The sequence below is a fragment of the Dipodomys merriami genome, unplaced genomic scaffold (assembly GCF_024711535.1).
Source record: "Dipodomys merriami isolate MVZ:Mamm:240054 unplaced genomic scaffold, mDipMer1.0.p SCAF_286, whole genome shotgun sequence".
In the NCBI taxonomy this organism is placed as follows: Eukaryota; Metazoa; Chordata; class Mammalia; order Rodentia; family Heteromyidae; genus Dipodomys; species Dipodomys merriami.
In genome coordinates, this window is record NW_027204337.1 from 995,052 (window position 1) to 1,012,998 (window position 17,947).

Sequence of the window (17,947 nt, forward strand, 5' to 3'; positions counted from 1 at the left end):
TTGTGCTGTTATATTTGATTTTTATGAAACCAATGCAAGCTTCTATGATAACCTGTGGAAAGCTTTACTTTAAAAACAAAAGAAAAAAGAAGGAAATTGTGAAGACTCAGTGTCTGTGTTGAGGGGGCAGAATGATGCAGGCTCCAGCCTCGGGATTATCTGAGGACTGTGTTTGGGATTAGGAAAGCAAGAGAGGGAAAACCTTCTCTCTCCCTATCTGCAGACACCTCACAGACTCCTGAGAGCTGAGGAAGTGGCTCTTCTGCTTGCTTAAGCATAGATGAACAGCTGGTCAAGCATTTTCCTGAGATTGGAGAAGTGGTTTGAGCTTGCTCTAAAATAGTTTAGATAATAATATACCTAGACATTGTCTCATAGGTCAAGTAAAAATGTATCTGTTGAAATTTTTGTGTGAATGTCTTCTGACCAAATCTTGACAAAGATTATGCTTGCTTGTCTTTAAATACCCACTAACAATAAAGCACAGCATGCAGTGGCAATTGCTGTTTACATGCTGCATCCCCTGTGTCCTGGTGATTTTGTGACCCTTACCCAGGGACCCCAATGCACTAGACATTGACAAAAAGCTCCGTAGGAACTCTTCTCAAATTAAATGTCTAGGCCTAATCTTTCCAGGCTCATTGGTTCAACTATAGTCCAGCAACTTCTCAGGCTGAGCAGGAAGGATCATTCAAGCTCAGGAGATAAAGGCCATTCTAGGTAACATAGGAAGACTGCGTCTCAAAGAAACACAAGTAGCAATGTAGCAGTTCTTTACCAGAGGCTCTGGATGTGATTCCCAGTACTAAAAAATCAAAACTAATCTAATGCATACCATTTTTAAACTAATGATACATCTCTTTTAATGCAGAGAACCCAATTTCCAATTTTTCTTTCTAATCACCAAATATGAATCTGCAATTTTATAAAACTGCTAAATTACTGTAGAGGAAGAGTATGCTTAGTTTCCGAGCTCTGTGAAGATTTGTGAGTGTAGAAAGCAATTTTAGGGTATTTCTTACCTCATTCCAATGACATCAAAGACATGTCGCTAGTGTTCATTGATTTGCTAAGCTGGTCATTCACCTTGACAGTGGTAATATTGCTACTGGCCTTAGCAATTGATATCCCATTTTCTTCAACTGGGATTTGATTGCACTGAGCAGGATTGTTTCCTTCATGCAGTCCTGCAAGAGGAATTAAAAACAGGAAGATGCATTATTTCCTCAATTCTTTTTTTCAATTTTTCAATTCCAGCCCCACAAATGCATTTTTTCTTTACCAACAAATGGGTCCATGCCTCTTAATGATTTTTGTAATTGAAAAATTCTCATCGTCCTATGACTTAACACAATTTTATAGGGAAAGGCTAAAAACTGAAGAAAGACCCTTTAAACATATTTGCAATGTGTGTTAGTTGTTACTTTCTTAATGCAACAGCCTCTCTAATTTCTCTCCATCCTAACTTACTTGAGAACCTACAAATGGATGGAACCCAGTTTAATTAACTATAAGAACATGAGTCTTATTATTTATACTACATCTGGGGCCTAGTGACCACAGAAGATCCTTTGGTAAACTATTAACACTGCATAGATAGTGAAGCAAAAGCGATTTTTTTATTACATAAAAACGTCTCCAAGTTTTACAGAGAGAAGCAAAAGTACCAAATGTAGCACCAGCAACACAGCCAAACCTGTTTAAAAGGTTTGGTAGAATGTCTATCCATAGAAAATCAAGCTTTTTGTTTCCATTCCTCTAACACACATTTTAGCCTTGACCACTATGGCCTTTCAGGACCCAGTTTCCCAGTTAACCTCACAATGCCTTACAGACTCCTTTACCTAAACTTTTACAGAATGTTCCAAGTATTCCAAACATTTTCTTTTGTATAAAACTTGAATAAAGAACTTCAGAGGACTTTTCATAATAAGATGATGAAGTACATTGTCATTTGAATTGTAGGATTTTTTTTTTTAGGTTAAGATTGGCTTTAGGCCTTGGAATCAGTGCCTGGGAGATGTCCATGAGCATTTTCTTCTCAGGCTAGAGCTCTAGCATTTTCAACCACAGTGCCACTTCCATTGAATGGTGTGTTCTTTAAAATCTTTAAGACTACTTGAAGCCTTCAATTTGTCTTCATCTCATCACTGACTTAAACTGCCTATCATTCTAATCAGGATTCTATCCTTGGTAGCAGTTAGCAGCTGAATACTCCTGCCATCTGTGTTCAAGGAGCTGATTGGATCACTCTAAAAAAGTTAAAAATCTCCAGCTCTTCTAAGTAAAAATCTCATTGTATTTGAACATATATACTAATGTAAGAGCTCCCCCACTTAGAGTTGCCCAGTAAGATTCCTGCTGTTAGACTCACATTGGCTGTTGGTCAAGCAAGTCCAGAAGCTTCCTACAACTGACAGATAACACTTGTCACCATCAATGTAGCAAACGCTGAGCTCTACAACAGCCCATCCCTGTAATTACTGTACCTGCTAAAGGTGATTTTCAATAAGTTCCTTAAGAGTGTGCAAAGTTGCAGCAGCCAGTGTTGTGGGAAACAAGGCTTGTTTCTGTTAAGCATGTTGCTGCTTACCAAACTTCAGAATGTAAAGGAACAATGGAAGCGCAAGGATTCCACTGAAAAGTGCCTCAAGAAAATTAAACTCCTTTCCAACACTGGCATTTGGGACATTGCAGCCTCCTGTGGGCAGGTGACTGATTTCCTCACAGGAGAGGCCCTCCCATGTTCTGTTCAAATGTGCTATCTGTTCCTTTGCCACTATTCCTCTAGAATGTGCTGCTCAGGTTGTTCTTCACAGTTTGAAGTTCTTTCAAATTCAGAGTCCAGTGAAACAATAACTTCTGTATTTCCTTGAACACAAGAACGGGGGTTTAGGAAGAAGAGTTGAAGAAGATGGCAGCGCTCGCACATGTAGTCCAACTATGTGTGTCTGACTAAAAGAAGATCTAGGGGCCAGCCACACTTCACTTCAAGAGATCTACTCCAATCAAACTCTAAATATGTGGACACTTTTCCTACTACAAGAGGACTATCCCAGCAGGAAAATAAGGAAAGCAAAAAGAGAAAGAATGAATGGGACCCCTGTGGAGCATCTGCACCATGGAGCTCCTCAAGCTAATCTGGAACTGTCTATGCACTTGAAGAAGAGCACCCAAACACTGAAAGCCCTCAACACCAGACCTGCAGAAAGTAAGAAGGAATCTGGTGAAGACTTCCAGGTAGGCAATTGGCCCCCACTCCAACATGCCCTCTCAGGACTACTACAGGGAAGGAGGGAATTCAGTAATCCCACCAATACAATTGCCAGAAATTGGCACCACCGGGTAAGCCCCTAAATTCAGCCCATACTTGCAGCACCTGCAGCATCCCTGTGGACACCCACTAACCCCTCACATGGCCCCCAGGAAACCAAAGCCCCATAAATCCCTTGCTCCTTGGGTGGACCGACCTGCCAACTGGACACTCTGCTGGGTCCTGCTTCCTCCCTGCCACCAAAAGGTGCTGAATCCTGGCTCTGACTGCCACTGCAGCATCATGCTGCTGTGGGTACTGCTGCTGACATGGATCGCGGCAACAGGCAGCCACCCCCAAGGCTGCACCCCCACATAACACAGCCTCTGTTGCAGACCAGCATGGCCCATGTTGCCCACACCAGGCCACCAAACCAAGCTCCACCAAGTCCTCACACCACCAGGACTCTGCACGCCACACATGAGACCCTTCAGCTGCAGCAGATGCCACCCCCACCTAGACTTGCCAACACCCAGACCCTCCAACTGAGAATCTGCCAACTCTGTTCTGGAAACCAGAGCACAGACCCAGACTCTGTGCTCCAGTGCACCACCAGCTATAGACGTTATGAGTAACCCAACTGGGTCCACTCCCTTGGTGTGGCAAATTTCTGTGGGACCCCAAAGCCCTCTGATCCAAGTGCCCTTTATAAAGGGAGGGATCACATGAGAGCAGAACATAGACATACTCTGTTTTTAAGGCTCCTCTGGCTACCTGGGACATCCTGGGAACACAGCTCCAGGCCTGTGATAGCAGTCTACAAGCCTGAAACTCCAAAACTCCCTGCCACCAGGACTGAGAGTGGGACTCTAGACAGCAGGCATCCTCCCTTGTCAAAAGGCCATCTGTTCCCAACCAAGCCACAAGGAAAGTGGACTACTGTAAAGCATACAAGTTCAATCAAAATTGACTTTGAGGATTTCGTAAAGACTCAAGCTCCTACAAACAGCCTGAAAAAACCTCTCTTTAGGTCTGTTTTTGTATTTGTTTTGTTTTGTTTGTATCTATGTATGATTGTTTGTTGTTTGTTTTTATTTGTGTATTGTGTTTTAGGATTTGCTATTTCACTTAAATCTTCTATTTTTCATTATTATTTAGTATTTTCTCTGACTTTTCATCTTCTAATTTATAATTTTTTTCCTCTCTCCTTTTCATTTCTCTCCACATTATACTACTGCATTAGGGATACCATTTCTACTTATATACACAAAGTAAGATCTCATCCTAAGTGTGTAAACAATAATTACCAGTGATAGATGAAGTGTTTTTTCCAATACTATTTGAATAAAACTTTTTCAAATCTCAGCAAGTCTCTCCAATACACTTGTATACAAACTTCTTTTCTTATCTTCATCTAGGTCTCTAAGCTATTCCCTACATAACCTTTCTTTGAATTATTTTCTCTCTCTTACACTTGGAAACAAGGTCTCTATTCTCCTCTTACTGCATATGCTTCTCCCTTTATGATGAAAGCTCTTGAAAAACTTGGAATCCATGGAACATTCCTCAATATAATAAAGACAGTTTATGACAAAACTACAATCAGCAATATACTTACTGGGAGAAAGTTAAAGCCATTTCCTCTAAATTCAGGAAGGAGGCAAGGGTGTTTACTCACTCTTACCCTTCTTCAACGTAGTATTAGAATGCCTAGCTAGGGCAGTAAGACAAGATGTAATAATAAAAGGATCCAAATTGGGAAAGATGAAGTAATACTCTCCCTCTTTGCAAATGACATTATGTTGCATTTAAAGTACCCCATGGACTCCACTCCCAAGTTACTTGAGCTCACCAGAAACCTTGCCAAAGTAATAGGGTATAAAATTAACCCTTAGAAATCAATGGCTTTCCTGTATGCCAATAAAGAGAAGATGCGGCTGAAATTAGGAAAGCAACCTGTTTTGTAATAGCCGCCCCCCCCAAATGCAATACTTAGGAGTTAACATAACAAAAGAGTTGAAGGACCTCTATGAAAAAAACTTTAAAAACATGAAGAAGTAAATTAAAGCAGAACTAAGCAAGTGGAAAAACTCCCCTGTTCTTGGATTGGGAGAACTATCATCTTGAAAATGGCAATACTGCCAAAGGCTATCTACAAATTCAAAGTGATATAGCTCTCAATACCTAATCTCATTCTTCAATCAAATAGAAGAAGCAATCCAAAAATTCATATGAAATAATAAAAGACCCCAAAAAACAAACAGAATCCTTAGCAGAAAGGAGAGCACTGGAGGAATATCAATTCCAACTTTCGAACTTTACTACAAACCATAGTGATCAAATCTGCTTGGTACTGGCACAAGAATAGACCTGAGGACCAGAAATGAACCCACAGATCTATAGCCATCTGATCTTTGAGGAGGGAGCTAAAGAACTACAATGGAAGAAAGACAGCCATTTCAGTAAATGGTGCTAACAAAATTGAATAATCACCTGTAGAAAACTTAAGATAGAACTGTATATATCACCCTGCAACAGAATCAACTCTATAGGAATAAAAGACCTGGAAATGAAAGCACACACCCTGAAAACATTACAGGAAGGAACAGGAGAAAATCTAGGGCTTCTAAGCACAGGCTGAAATTTTCTTAATAGAGACCCAGAAAAACAATAAATCAAAGAAAGGTTGGACAAATGGGATTACATGAGACTACGGAGCTTCTACATGCAGCAAGATGAATAGAAAGCCCATGGATTGGGATAAGATCTTCACTAGTCATACAGTAGACAAGGTTCTCATATCTAAAATATACTTAGAACTCAAAAAAGTTAAATCCCTCAACAGCAAATCCTCAAAGAAACAACTGCCCAATAAATAAGTGGGCTAAAGACTTAAAGAGAAACTTCTCTAAAGAGGACATAGATAAGATGATGTTAAGCAAAATGAACCCCAAAATAGGGACACAAGTGGTTTTTCTTCATTGCTATTGTTTCTAATGTATTTACAAGGTATCATGTGACTTTTTTGTTGCTTTGTATGTCCCTCCCCCATATTATAACCTCTCTTTTCACTGTATTTGATGTTAGTATAATTTATTATCTGCTTCCTCGTCTCATATTTATTTCTTATTTTGCTTCTATGTAATCTGCAAACCTCCATTTCACTGTAAATCACCTCTCATATAACATGCAGGTATTCTCCTATACAATGTGAACCACCTCTATTACAAATTAAATCTGATGTATATAGTTGTTATACTGGATTGTTCATAGGATAAAAATAAGACTGCATGCTCAATACAGGTGCTATACTTTTTCAAAGATTTGTTTCTATGTTCCATTGAATTTGTGCAACTCAAAATATGGAAGGCCTACAAGATTTTTTTGGAAAGGATATTATAAAGTCGTTATAATCTAGTTGGTAATTAGATTGAAAATTTACTTTATAAAGAAATAACCAGAGATTTTTATGTAAAAAACAAAGGCCATTCTCAGGCTGAAGCATAGAGCTTCAGAAGAAGTACCATGTGCAGGAAAATTGTTATACTATTGAACTTCAAGCACACAAATTTCCTACCCTTTCACATTCTTTGCTAGGTACACATAGTAAATTAACTTGCTGGAGGTACTTCACTGTACTTTTACTAAGAACATTAAAATTTTACAGTATTCTCACAGTAGCTCTATCTGGCATAATATAGTTACTTTTCAATAGAATAATCATATTTATAACCTAAATCTATTCCCCTTTTAAGTGTTTTTGTAGAATTAATTCTTTGAACTCAAGCCTTCATATTTGCCAGGCAAGTACAATATTAATTGATCTATATGCCCAGTTAATGTATTTTGTTTTTAATACACTTATATGTTTGCATATTGAAGTTTCATGCTTATGAATCATGAATATAGTGCTATGTTTTCCTTCCACAAGAGGAATTATATACAATATGTATTCTATATATTCTTTTACCTACACATTTACCATTTTAATAATCTTGTCCTCTATGTAGATATAAGTTGTCAATTTTTTTCACTTGAAGCAGGATAATTTATTGTAACACTTAAAAAGAAGATGTATTAATGAAGCATTCTCTTTCCCTAGAAATACCTTCAATGTATTTTGTTAGAAGAGGCCCTTTCCCCACTGGATTGTATATTGAAGTCTATTTTCTTTCAACACTTTACAGATATATTTTCATTTTTGTGTGTTATGCATCATTCACCTCTGATATTTTCAAGCATGACTGTATTGGAGGGATTGTTGGCCATTGTTCATTTGTAATGGATTTCATTTTGGGAATAAAAAATCTTTCCTTTTAAGCACTGAACAAGAAATTAGTGCCATATTTTATTGCAATTGTTAAAACTTTTCTTCTATTTTTTTTTAGATCATGTCCCTCTTCATATTTTTTACTCTATCCTTCTTGTGGTGGTCATGTTTCACATTTTTGGGGGTTTTTCTTGAAAGTTCCTCAAGCCTCTATCTATTTACATTCATCCTAACCTTAAGGCCTATTAAAATGCAAAGCTGGTTAAGAAATATTTTATACTAATAAATATATAATTGGTATTATAGGAAGTAGGCGATGTTCATGAAAGTTCATGCTAGCAGTTCTTTTTTACTTATGAAGGAAGCATCTGGCTATCTATGACCACACTTTTATATCTAGAAATTTAAAAACAAAAATGATTAACATAGGATGTTATCTTATGAGAACTAGGTCAAAATAGCTGTAAGATCTCAGATATTCTGTTTACCAGGTTGCTCCAAATCTTTCTCATTTCTCACTGGCTTGATGGTTGACTTTCCCTCAGCATTGGTTTAAACATTGAAGGTTGTGTGGCTTGAACTCAGTTCTTTTTCTCCAGGCTAACATTCTATTAGTTTGAGCCTAGCTGCACTTCCAGTTTATGAGTGCTTAATTTGAATAAGTGTCTCATGGAGACTTTACTGGCATTACTGGCTTCAAAATGAAAGCCTCAGGCATCAGACTTTGAAGCAGCCTGTATTACAGGCATGAACCACTGCACGCACGCACACACACACACACACACACACACACACACACACATATACATACATATATATATACATATACATACACACACTACACACACACACACACACACACACACACACACACACATATATATATATATATATATATATATATATATATAGTGGGTATATATATATAGTGGGATGTTAGAACTGAAGAGATGTGGGTATAAAACCTTATCCTAAGGTGACAGGCAAAGGCTTGTATTAAAAAAAGGTACGATCTCCAAAATTAGAAAATACTCTTCTCGTAATGTTTGAGAAGTAGAGTAGCATAATATGTATTATTTTAAGGGGAAAAAAACAACACAAAGCAGCTATTCCCCTAAGATTAAGCAAAACAATATTTCAGAAAAAAACCAAGAATACTAAATATGACAATACGCAGCCTAAAATGCTAGCATTAAATAGTTTGACACAGCATGAGCAATAGGTCCCCACTCTTTCTTATTAACAGGGCACTGTGTTTCTAAACTTCATTTAATTGTCAAGCTGGAGCAAGATGAAAAGCCATATATGGGAGAAGCCTCAGACTAGAATTTCACAGGTCTAATAATAACAGATACTGGAGGGGTGTGGACAGTAGGGAACCTTACTGCATTGTTAGTGGGAGTGTAAACTTGTTCAACCACTTTGGAAAGCAGTATGGAGGTTCCTCAAAAGATTCCACATAGTGTTCGCCTATGACCGAGCAAACCCACTTTTGGGCATTTACCCAAATGATCACAAACAAGAACACACTAAAGTTCCCAGCACCAGTATATTTATTACTGCATTATTTTTTTTTTAAATTTTATTTTATTTTATTTGAGAACATACTGTACAGAGGGGCTACAATTACATGGGCAGGATAATGCATACATTTCTTACCAAGCATTGCAGCCTCCTCCTTTGTTTACCCTTCACCTCCCTTCCCAGCCTCCCCCCTCCCCCCACCCAATTATACCCCCCTCCCTTATTGCTGCATTATTTACCATAGCTAAGATATGGAACCAACCCACATGCCCCTCAGTAGACGAATGGCTCAAGAAAATGTGGTATATATGCACAATGGAATTCTATGCCTTTATCAGAAAGAATGACATTGCCCCATTTCTTAGGAAATGGAAAGACTGAGAAAAAATTATATTAAGTGAAGTAAGCCAGGCCCAAAGAAACATAGGCCCAATGGTTTCCCTTATTTGCAATAACTATGTGTGAGTCAAGCAGAAAAAGTCAGATAAGTTGATGTTAGGGAAATGAAACCCAAGATAAGTATTCAATATTTTTTCTTTCATGTGATTGTTTCCTAACATATTTATAAGATTATTTCTTTGTTCCTTTGTATGTCCCTTCCCCATGGTATAAACCCTGCCTACACTGTATTTGATGTTGGTATAATTTGTGGAGGGGAAGGGAGAAAACAACTCATTTAAATAAGGATACAGTTTTACCCATTGCAACAATGAGATGTACAAGTCGTTATGTCTAAAAATGAACTTTACAACTCTGTTTGGGGAGACTGGGAGGGGAGAGGGTTGGGTAGGATGGCCGGTGGTGAGGATGGGAAGGGACAGGAATGGGAAACAATGGAGGAGGCAACAATGCTTGATAAGAAATGTACTCTATCTTGCCCATGTAATGGTAATCCCTCTGTACAGTATTTTCACAATAAAAAAAAAGAATTTCACAGGTGAGTCAAGGCAAGTTCCATAGCGATCTTGGATCCAGAACTGAGTTGGTAAGTTCATCATGCTCTGTACTGACCAATAATATTCCTAATTCCCCTGAGTCCCATGTGTTGCAGAGAACTAGGTGATTCTTTGTGTTAGATTTGTGAATCAAAAATGCATGTAGATACATACTGAACTGTGAATGGCAATAAAGTTAAAGTTAGCAATTCTTTCTCGGTGTGGAAATTGTTCTGACAAAAAAGAAAATTAGAAATGTCGAAAATGAGATTTCATTTTCTTTGAAACTAGGACAAGGCTGATAATGATAAGGTGGGGAGTCGCCAGGATACAGAATCAAAGTTTTAGTCTAGAGAGAATGATTAACTAGGTGGTGAGCTGGAGAATCTTTGAGCTTCCATGGGTTTGAGGGGCAGGAGTAAATTTTGATGAAACTTGGTCTAAAAAGTAGAGAAACAAATTTTAAAATTACTAAGATACTTAAAATAATTCATTGTGGGAAGTTAGAACCGAAGAGATGTGTGTATAAAACCTTACCCTCAGGTGACAGGCAAAAAGCTTGTATAAAAAAAAGGTATGATCTCCAAAATTAGAAAATACTCTTCTCCTAATATTTAAGATGTAGAGTAGCATAATATATATTATTTTAAGGAAAAAAACATAAAGCAGCTAGTCCCCTAAGATCAAGCAAAGCAATACTTCAGAAAAAAACCAAGAATACTACATATGACCATATGCAGCCTAAAATGCTAGCAGTAAATACTTTAGTAATTTGTGTAAATAATTCCTCTGATATAAAAAAGACAAGAGAACTGAAGCAGAAAAAAAATTCCATCATAAAATATTAGTATTAGTTTCTTAATCAATACATTATGGAGAAAGAAATATATCTCTCATAAATCAATAGCTATTTTAGTACTTTAAAATCACTAACAGTATGGGAAAATATCTTTACCTTTACAATAAGGATCTCATTTATGTTTTTGTTTTTTTTGTTTCATGACTCATTTTAAATATTCAAGTAATGGAGGATGTGATTACAATGTACCAGGAAGGTTCAGATGAATGTCTGTGTGAAGTGGCTGTCATGAATAGTAACAGAGTGGAGCAAAGAGTGAGATTACTAACAACTTCTAACAGAAGCCAGAGCTGAATAGGAATGACGAGAACTCCTTAAGGGTGAGGAAGGTAGAGTTCATTCAGCATCAGAACATGTTCCCTTATTGCGAGCCTGGTGAGATGCCTGCTACATATATGCCTGGTCTGTCTCCTATAGATAAACAATTCGTTACACATTTGGAGCCTTTTAGTCAAAATTATGAGAGTACAAATGAGCTTCAGTATTTTGAATATGGAGGAGGGAAGATTTTAAACTCAGAGACCATATTCTTTCCACATAATTGGGTTTGTGTCAGAGATCCTGCTTATAACCATAATGAATATAGAGAAGAATATGATAAGTCTGCTCTTCTTGCCCAAGAAATTTGTCAGGGAGGGAGCAAAAGACCTGAAAGCACTATATGTGGAAAAACATTCCACTTAAGGTGTACAGACACTATGAATCAGAAAAGACACACAGGAGAGAATTCTTATACAGGTAGTGAATTAAGAATTCAATCAGTAAGGATTTACACCTTACAAAACCTCAGAGGAAATATCCAGAGAAGACTGATGAGTGTGGGCAATGTGCAAAATCTATCTCTAAGAAGTCAGAACTGACTTGTCAACCTAAAACACCATGAGAAGAGAAACTCTATGAATATGAAGAATGTAGGAAAATTTCCACTCTGAAGTTAGGTCCCAAAAAGCATCAGATAACTGACACAGAACAGAAACCTTACGAATGTAATGAATGTGGAAAGTATTTCATATGTAAGTCACACCTAACTCTCCATCAGAGAACACATACAGAAGAGAAAACTTATGAATGTAATGCGTGTTCAAAGTCTTTCACCCAAAATTCAGACCTTACAGTTCATCAGAGAACACACACAGGAGAGAAACTATATGAATGTAAAAAATGTGGAAAGTATTTCAGACATAAGGTATAACTTACTGCCCATCAAAGAATACACACAGGAGAAAATCCTAATGAATGTAACAAATGTGGAAAGTGTTTTACTCAGAGGACACACCTTTGTTATCATCAGAGAACACACACAGGAGAGAAATGTTAAAAATGAAATGTGTGTGCAAAGACTTTCACCCAGAAATCAGACCTTACTGTTCATCAGAGTACACACACAGGGGAGAAACCTTATGGATATAATGCATGTGGAAAGTCTTTCACCCAGAAAGCACATCTTAATGTCCATCAGGGAATATACACAGGAGAGAAATCTTATGAATGTACCAAATGTGGAAAGTATTTCCTATGTAAGACACACCTTTCTGTCCATCAGAGAACACACACAGGAGAGAAAACATATGAATGTAAGAAATGTGGCAAGTCCTTCACATGGAGTTCACAGATCATCAGGCATAAAAGAATCCACACAGATGAGAAACCTTAGGAATTTGATAAATATGGAAAATATTTCACCTGGAAGAAAAATCAGCTTTTTATCAGAGAACCCAAACAGGATATATGACTTGTGATTATAGCAAATGTGCAGTCTTTCTCACAGAAGGCATACCTCAGTGTTCAACATTGAATGCACACAGAGAAAAATCTTATGAATAAAATATGTGGAATTTTTTTGAGAAGAAATCATACTTAAATTTTCATCAGCAAATACACAGGAGAGAAACCTTATGAATGTAACAAGTATTCAAAAAGTCCTTCACTAAGAAGACATGAATGGATGAGTGTTTATAGAGCACAAACAAGAATGAAAACTTATGGATAATACCAATGTAGAAAATCTTACTTCGAAGTCATACCTCAGTGTTCATCAGAGAAATGAGTCCCATAAGAGAAAAGAAAACTAACAAATATAACAAATATGCAATGACTTTTACTGTGAAGTCAGTCCTCAGTGCATCCAAGAATATAAACAGGAAAGAAAAAGTAAATATAATAAATGTAGACAAATATTTAGCCAGAAGTCATGTCTCTACAGGTTTCAGAGACCTGGAGACATGACAGAATGTCTAGTGAACATTAGAGGAGGTCTTTCAAGTAGAAATCACCCTTCAGTCAGCATTGGAGCACTCACACAAAATGAAACCCAATGTAGGAAAACTTTTGGCAGAAACCTCTGTGATTTATAGAGCAACCCTTTATGGCAGAATTAAACTAGGTGTAATGGAAAACCACCCACTGAGCCAGCATTTCTCATCCTCTCATTGTATTGAGTAGGGATGATGTACCTTCATATTGAAAGGTTGGACAAAAGTGATAGGTATCAATTACTTCCAGGCTTGAGAAATAATTAAGATACTGAAGTTGTTGACTTGTATCATTTACATTAAGGAATGGTTGTTGGAGGAAATTGAACAAACTCTTCTCAGAAATAAGAGCTCTGGACCTTTGAGATTTGACTGAGATCATCCAAAGTGGTTTGGTAGTGATAGATGGGGAAAGGCTATCATGCTTGAAGCCAAGGACATGAGAGCACTGACTTCTCTACTGCTCTTCCACTATATGTGTGGTCCATGCATTATAACACTATTACTATTCCAGTTGAGTTTCTGAATGGAATATATGTTGAAAGATAACACTCCTTGTTTATTACAAAATGTGTACAGGAGTAAAATCTGTCTCATCATCTTTCATCCACAAGTTTATGAAACATTCAGAGAACATGAAAGAAGGGCTGGGAAGGTGGCTCAGTGGTAGAGTGCTTGCCTTGCATGCATGAGGCCCTGGGTTTGATTCCTCAGCACCACATAAGCAAAAAGAAAAAAAAACAGAAGTGGTGCTGTGGCTCAAGTGGTAGAGCACTAACCTTGAGCTGAAGAGCTGAGGGACAGCGCCCAGGCCCAGAGTTCAGGCCCCGCGACCGGACCCCGCCCCCAAAAAAGAAAGAAAACATGAAAGAACACATATTTGGGAATACATTTTCTTTGTGGGTGGGTAGAAGTCTTGTAGTGTGAACTCAAAGCCTAGGCACTTTCCTTAAGTACTTTTGCTCAAGGCTAAATTGTACTACTTGAATCACATCTCTATTTCTAGTTTCTTTGGTGGGTAAATGAAAACATGATTCAGAAACATTTGGCTTTGGATGAGTAACCCCAAAATGACTTTAGTACTGTTTTTTATATTTAATTAATTACTGCGGACACGTCAATTGTGACTAATTCACTTTTAGTTCATTATGATGTTGTTCTGAGTGAGTTATAATAAAACACTAGTGTAGATAATGTGGAGTGCCTGTGTTTTCTCACTGTTATGGAGGCTGAAAGTGAATTTCTCAAGAGTATGAATATCTCTCTACCCTCATTAATATTGCTTTTTCCAGTTCCATGAAGATGGCTGTAACAAATCACAATTATGTTATGGTTTTGCTAAATTTAATTCTGTAGCAATTTAAAAAAGCTAGACTTTCAAAAAAATGAGGAACAAGAGCTAGCAGAATACTTACAGATATCCATGGGATTATAGAGATAAGAAAAAATAGGACTCTGCTAGATATTTTGCAGGGTAAAATACAGGTAAAAATGATCCTTGTGGCTTTCTAATGCATAGGTAAATACATAGAGTTTAAACTTTCAGCCAAGAGGTAAAGGGTGTTGCCCAGTGTTTCAATGAAGCATTTAAATGCAAATTAAACTAACTTTTAAAAAGGGATTAAAAATGGCCTACACTTTGTAAAAATTTGGGAAGTTGTGGATAGTTGCAGGCCTCCCAGACAAAGAAAAGTTTAAAAGGGAAAATTATCCTAAAGTTTATTTCAAAGTAGAAAAGATAAATTAGGATCACCAAAATGATTGCTTAACCTAGTTTGCCATTATAGGTTTTTTTGTAACAGTTTCCAAAAGGCCCACAATAAAGAACAGAGGACAAGTTTGACACACGTAATTTTGCCCCTTAATAAGTTCCAGGTAAGACCATGGTTATAAATCCACTTCCAATGACCATCATTTGCCTTTAGTTGGAGTAAATATGCCCACAAGTAAAGATTCATTGATCTGAAAACTGGTGTCAAGCCAGGCTTGGCAAAGAAAGGTCCCTGTGAGATTGTCATCTCTAATCTGCCAGCAGAGTGTTCAAAAGCAGAGTTGGTTTGGAGTTCAAAGTGGCAAAGTACTAGCCTTGATGTGGAGAGCTGAGGGACAATGCTCTAACCCTGAGTTCAAGTCCACCAACCATGCCAAGGATGCACTTATCCCAGCATAGACAAAGGCATTCCTGGAACCCTGAAAATGTTGGTACATGCAGAGGCAGTAAGACACTGCTCCTTGGATGGCAGAGATGGTATCAGATCCTGGAGTCACTTGTGCTTGTCTCTTCAAAGCTTGATCAGAGCCTGGAGGTCATGGGAAGATAGTTTGTAGGCATGCTTAATGCCCATGTCTGTCTAACACAGCATGGACTTCCCAGTCATCTAAGATAGTGTGTAGTAAAAGGTAAAGTTGTAAAATATGAGGGATAATTTAAATCCCAATCCCCCTGTATCTGTTCAAAGTTCCAATTGGCAGTGAGTTTTGAGCTGGCCCAGCCATATTATCTCATCTGTTAAGAAAAGAGAGTTGTGGACCTGAGATTAGGTCCCTATTGAGATCTGACTGCCTACAGAGGCAGGCATTGTTGCAACCACTACAGATCAGGCTACTGAGCCAGCCAGAAAAATGATTTTATAACCCAAAATGTTAAACAAGCTGTGCTGCTGTAGGCAAGAAAGGGTCTGTACATCTGTTAAAGGTTAAATGTTGTATATAAGTGACTTTAAACATGCTTTCCAGAGGCAAGTGGAGGTACTTAGAATGCCAATCAGATGCAGTTTAAAAACATCTACTGAGATTTACTACAAAACTCTGGCAAGTAATTGTTACTTAATTGTTTACAAGTTATAGGTAACCTCAATCTCATTGATTTCCTTGTTGCTTTAATTGGACATAAAAAGGGCTTTTGTGACAAAGACTCCTTTTGCCACAGTTCAAAGCCATCCTGAGCACAAAGAATCTCTCTAAAACTCAGTATCCCAGCTAATCAGCCAAGCACGTCTGGAGGCATGGCTCAAGGAATCTCACCTCCAAGGAACTCTCTTAGGTGGTAGAGCACTAGCCTTGCAGAAGTGCTCAGAGAGACTACCCAGACCTTGAGTTCAAACCCAACTAGGACAAGCTCTCCCAGCAACAGACACTGAGACACCGCACTCCCCTCTCTTCCCCTCCCTCCCCTCAACCCCACACCATCTAGGACAAAATTAGCCCTGAAAATGGAAAACCATGGAGAGCAGTAAGAGGAGATAACATCCTAAATGAAGTCACTTTAGGCTTGCCATTTCAAAATTAATCAGAGCTGGATGAACAAGAGAAATAGTTGCTTGCCCACCTAATGTCCATACCTGTCTATCTTCTAACTGGACAGAAAGTTCCAGTCTTGTTTTTGCTACTTGCTATTTGTATTTATAGTAGCCTCTGACTGGTATTCCCAACTAGTCCATTATCTTCTCCCCTACCTAGTTGTGCAAAAGACACTAGACATCCCCTTTCTCCCTACTGCCCTGAGTATGGGCTAATGCTTCAAATATAACTTTTCATGGCAAATATGTGTTCTTCTATGCCATTCATGTTAATTGACCTTGTTACCTTGTCATCTTTTTGCCTGATGTATCCAAAAGTCTCCTTTAACAGGATAACAGCCCCCACCCAGGGCAACACCTAGGAGCAAGTCATGGCTATCCTGTTACTACAGGCAACTGGAGACATCATTTACATTGCCCTGCTGGACTCTAATGACCCCAGCTCCAGTGACTCCTTCACTTCTCCAGCAGGAAGTAGCCGAAAGAGCCCATGACATCTGTTGACTCTGGTACCTTTAAATATCTCTGCTACCTCCCTCCTCAGGCTACTATAATCCTAAAGTGGAAAAAGTCTTATCTCCCCCCTCCAGGATCCCAGGAGTCAGGTACCATGCTTTGTGTCTTCGGGTAATCAAGCCTTCCTGGCTTGTTTCTTTCTTGGGCTGCTAAGAGCAATTTTTGCCTGAACAGCAACTTTGCTTTTTATTCAATGTGTCTTGAATTTTAGATAACTATTTTCATGGAAAAAAAGACCTTTACCAACCAGTCAAGCAGACGCTTCTTGGATGGTAACTGGGTGGGCAATAAAGAAGGAGCCCCTGACTACTTTGCCCCTTTACAGAAGAAGTTGCTCAAGAAGAAATAACCTCCATATCCCCCGGCCTGGTTCCCCTATGTATATTAATCAGCAAATTGGGGAATGTAAGCATTATGTCCGCCGTTGGTCTTCAGCTCCACCCAGACCTGGGCTCCTTCTAGCTCTGAGCTTCCAGCCATACAGCTGCTCCCTTCTTCTCTCTTCCCAGACCCACCTGAATACCCACCTATCTCACTTCCTGCCACAGACCCTCCTGCTATCTGCATAGGGAAAAACACCATGTGCTCCCGCTACCAGGACATTATGGCCTCTTTAATAAACCTTATAATAATCTTTCTCCTGTGCCTGCCTTCCTATGTGTGGTCCCCTGGGATGAATGTGAAGGATCCTTTCACCTTGTAGATACCCAGTCTCTGCCATAGTCCCTAACTCACTGAGAACCACACAAGCTATTTTCCCTTCATCATCGACTATCCACTGCACTCTCCTGATGACACTGCTTGTGATCACTTCCCCAGGATCCTCCAAATCACAGGGACAAAGTTATCAGTACTCTCTTTCTCTCTCATTGTACTCTGAAAACCCACCTAAAATTTCTGGATTTCCATGTCTAACATTCTCTATGTGGACCTCAACACAAAAATATGATGCATTATTTCTGTGTCATGAAATTCTATTACTATATTTACCTTTGCTTTTGTTTATGTTGGTAATTAGCTTTAAACTCATGATGCTTTA

At 38.4% G+C, this 17,947-nt stretch overlaps 1 protein-coding gene across 1 annotated transcript in view; it reads left to right on the forward strand.

Moving 5' to 3' along the window:
• The first annotated feature begins 3,090 nt into the window (after positions 1-3,090).
• The window catches only part of LOC138838636 (zinc finger protein 431-like), a 38,925-nt gene continuing 24,068 nt past the window's right edge, over positions 3,091-17,947 (forward strand). Inside the window, 3 exon segments of the mRNA XM_070038038.1 lie at positions 3,091-3,240; positions 3,553-3,884; positions 4,014-4,236. Of these exon segments, the coding sequence (XP_069894139.1) occupies positions 3,091-3,240; positions 3,553-3,884; positions 4,014-4,236 (705 nt within the window).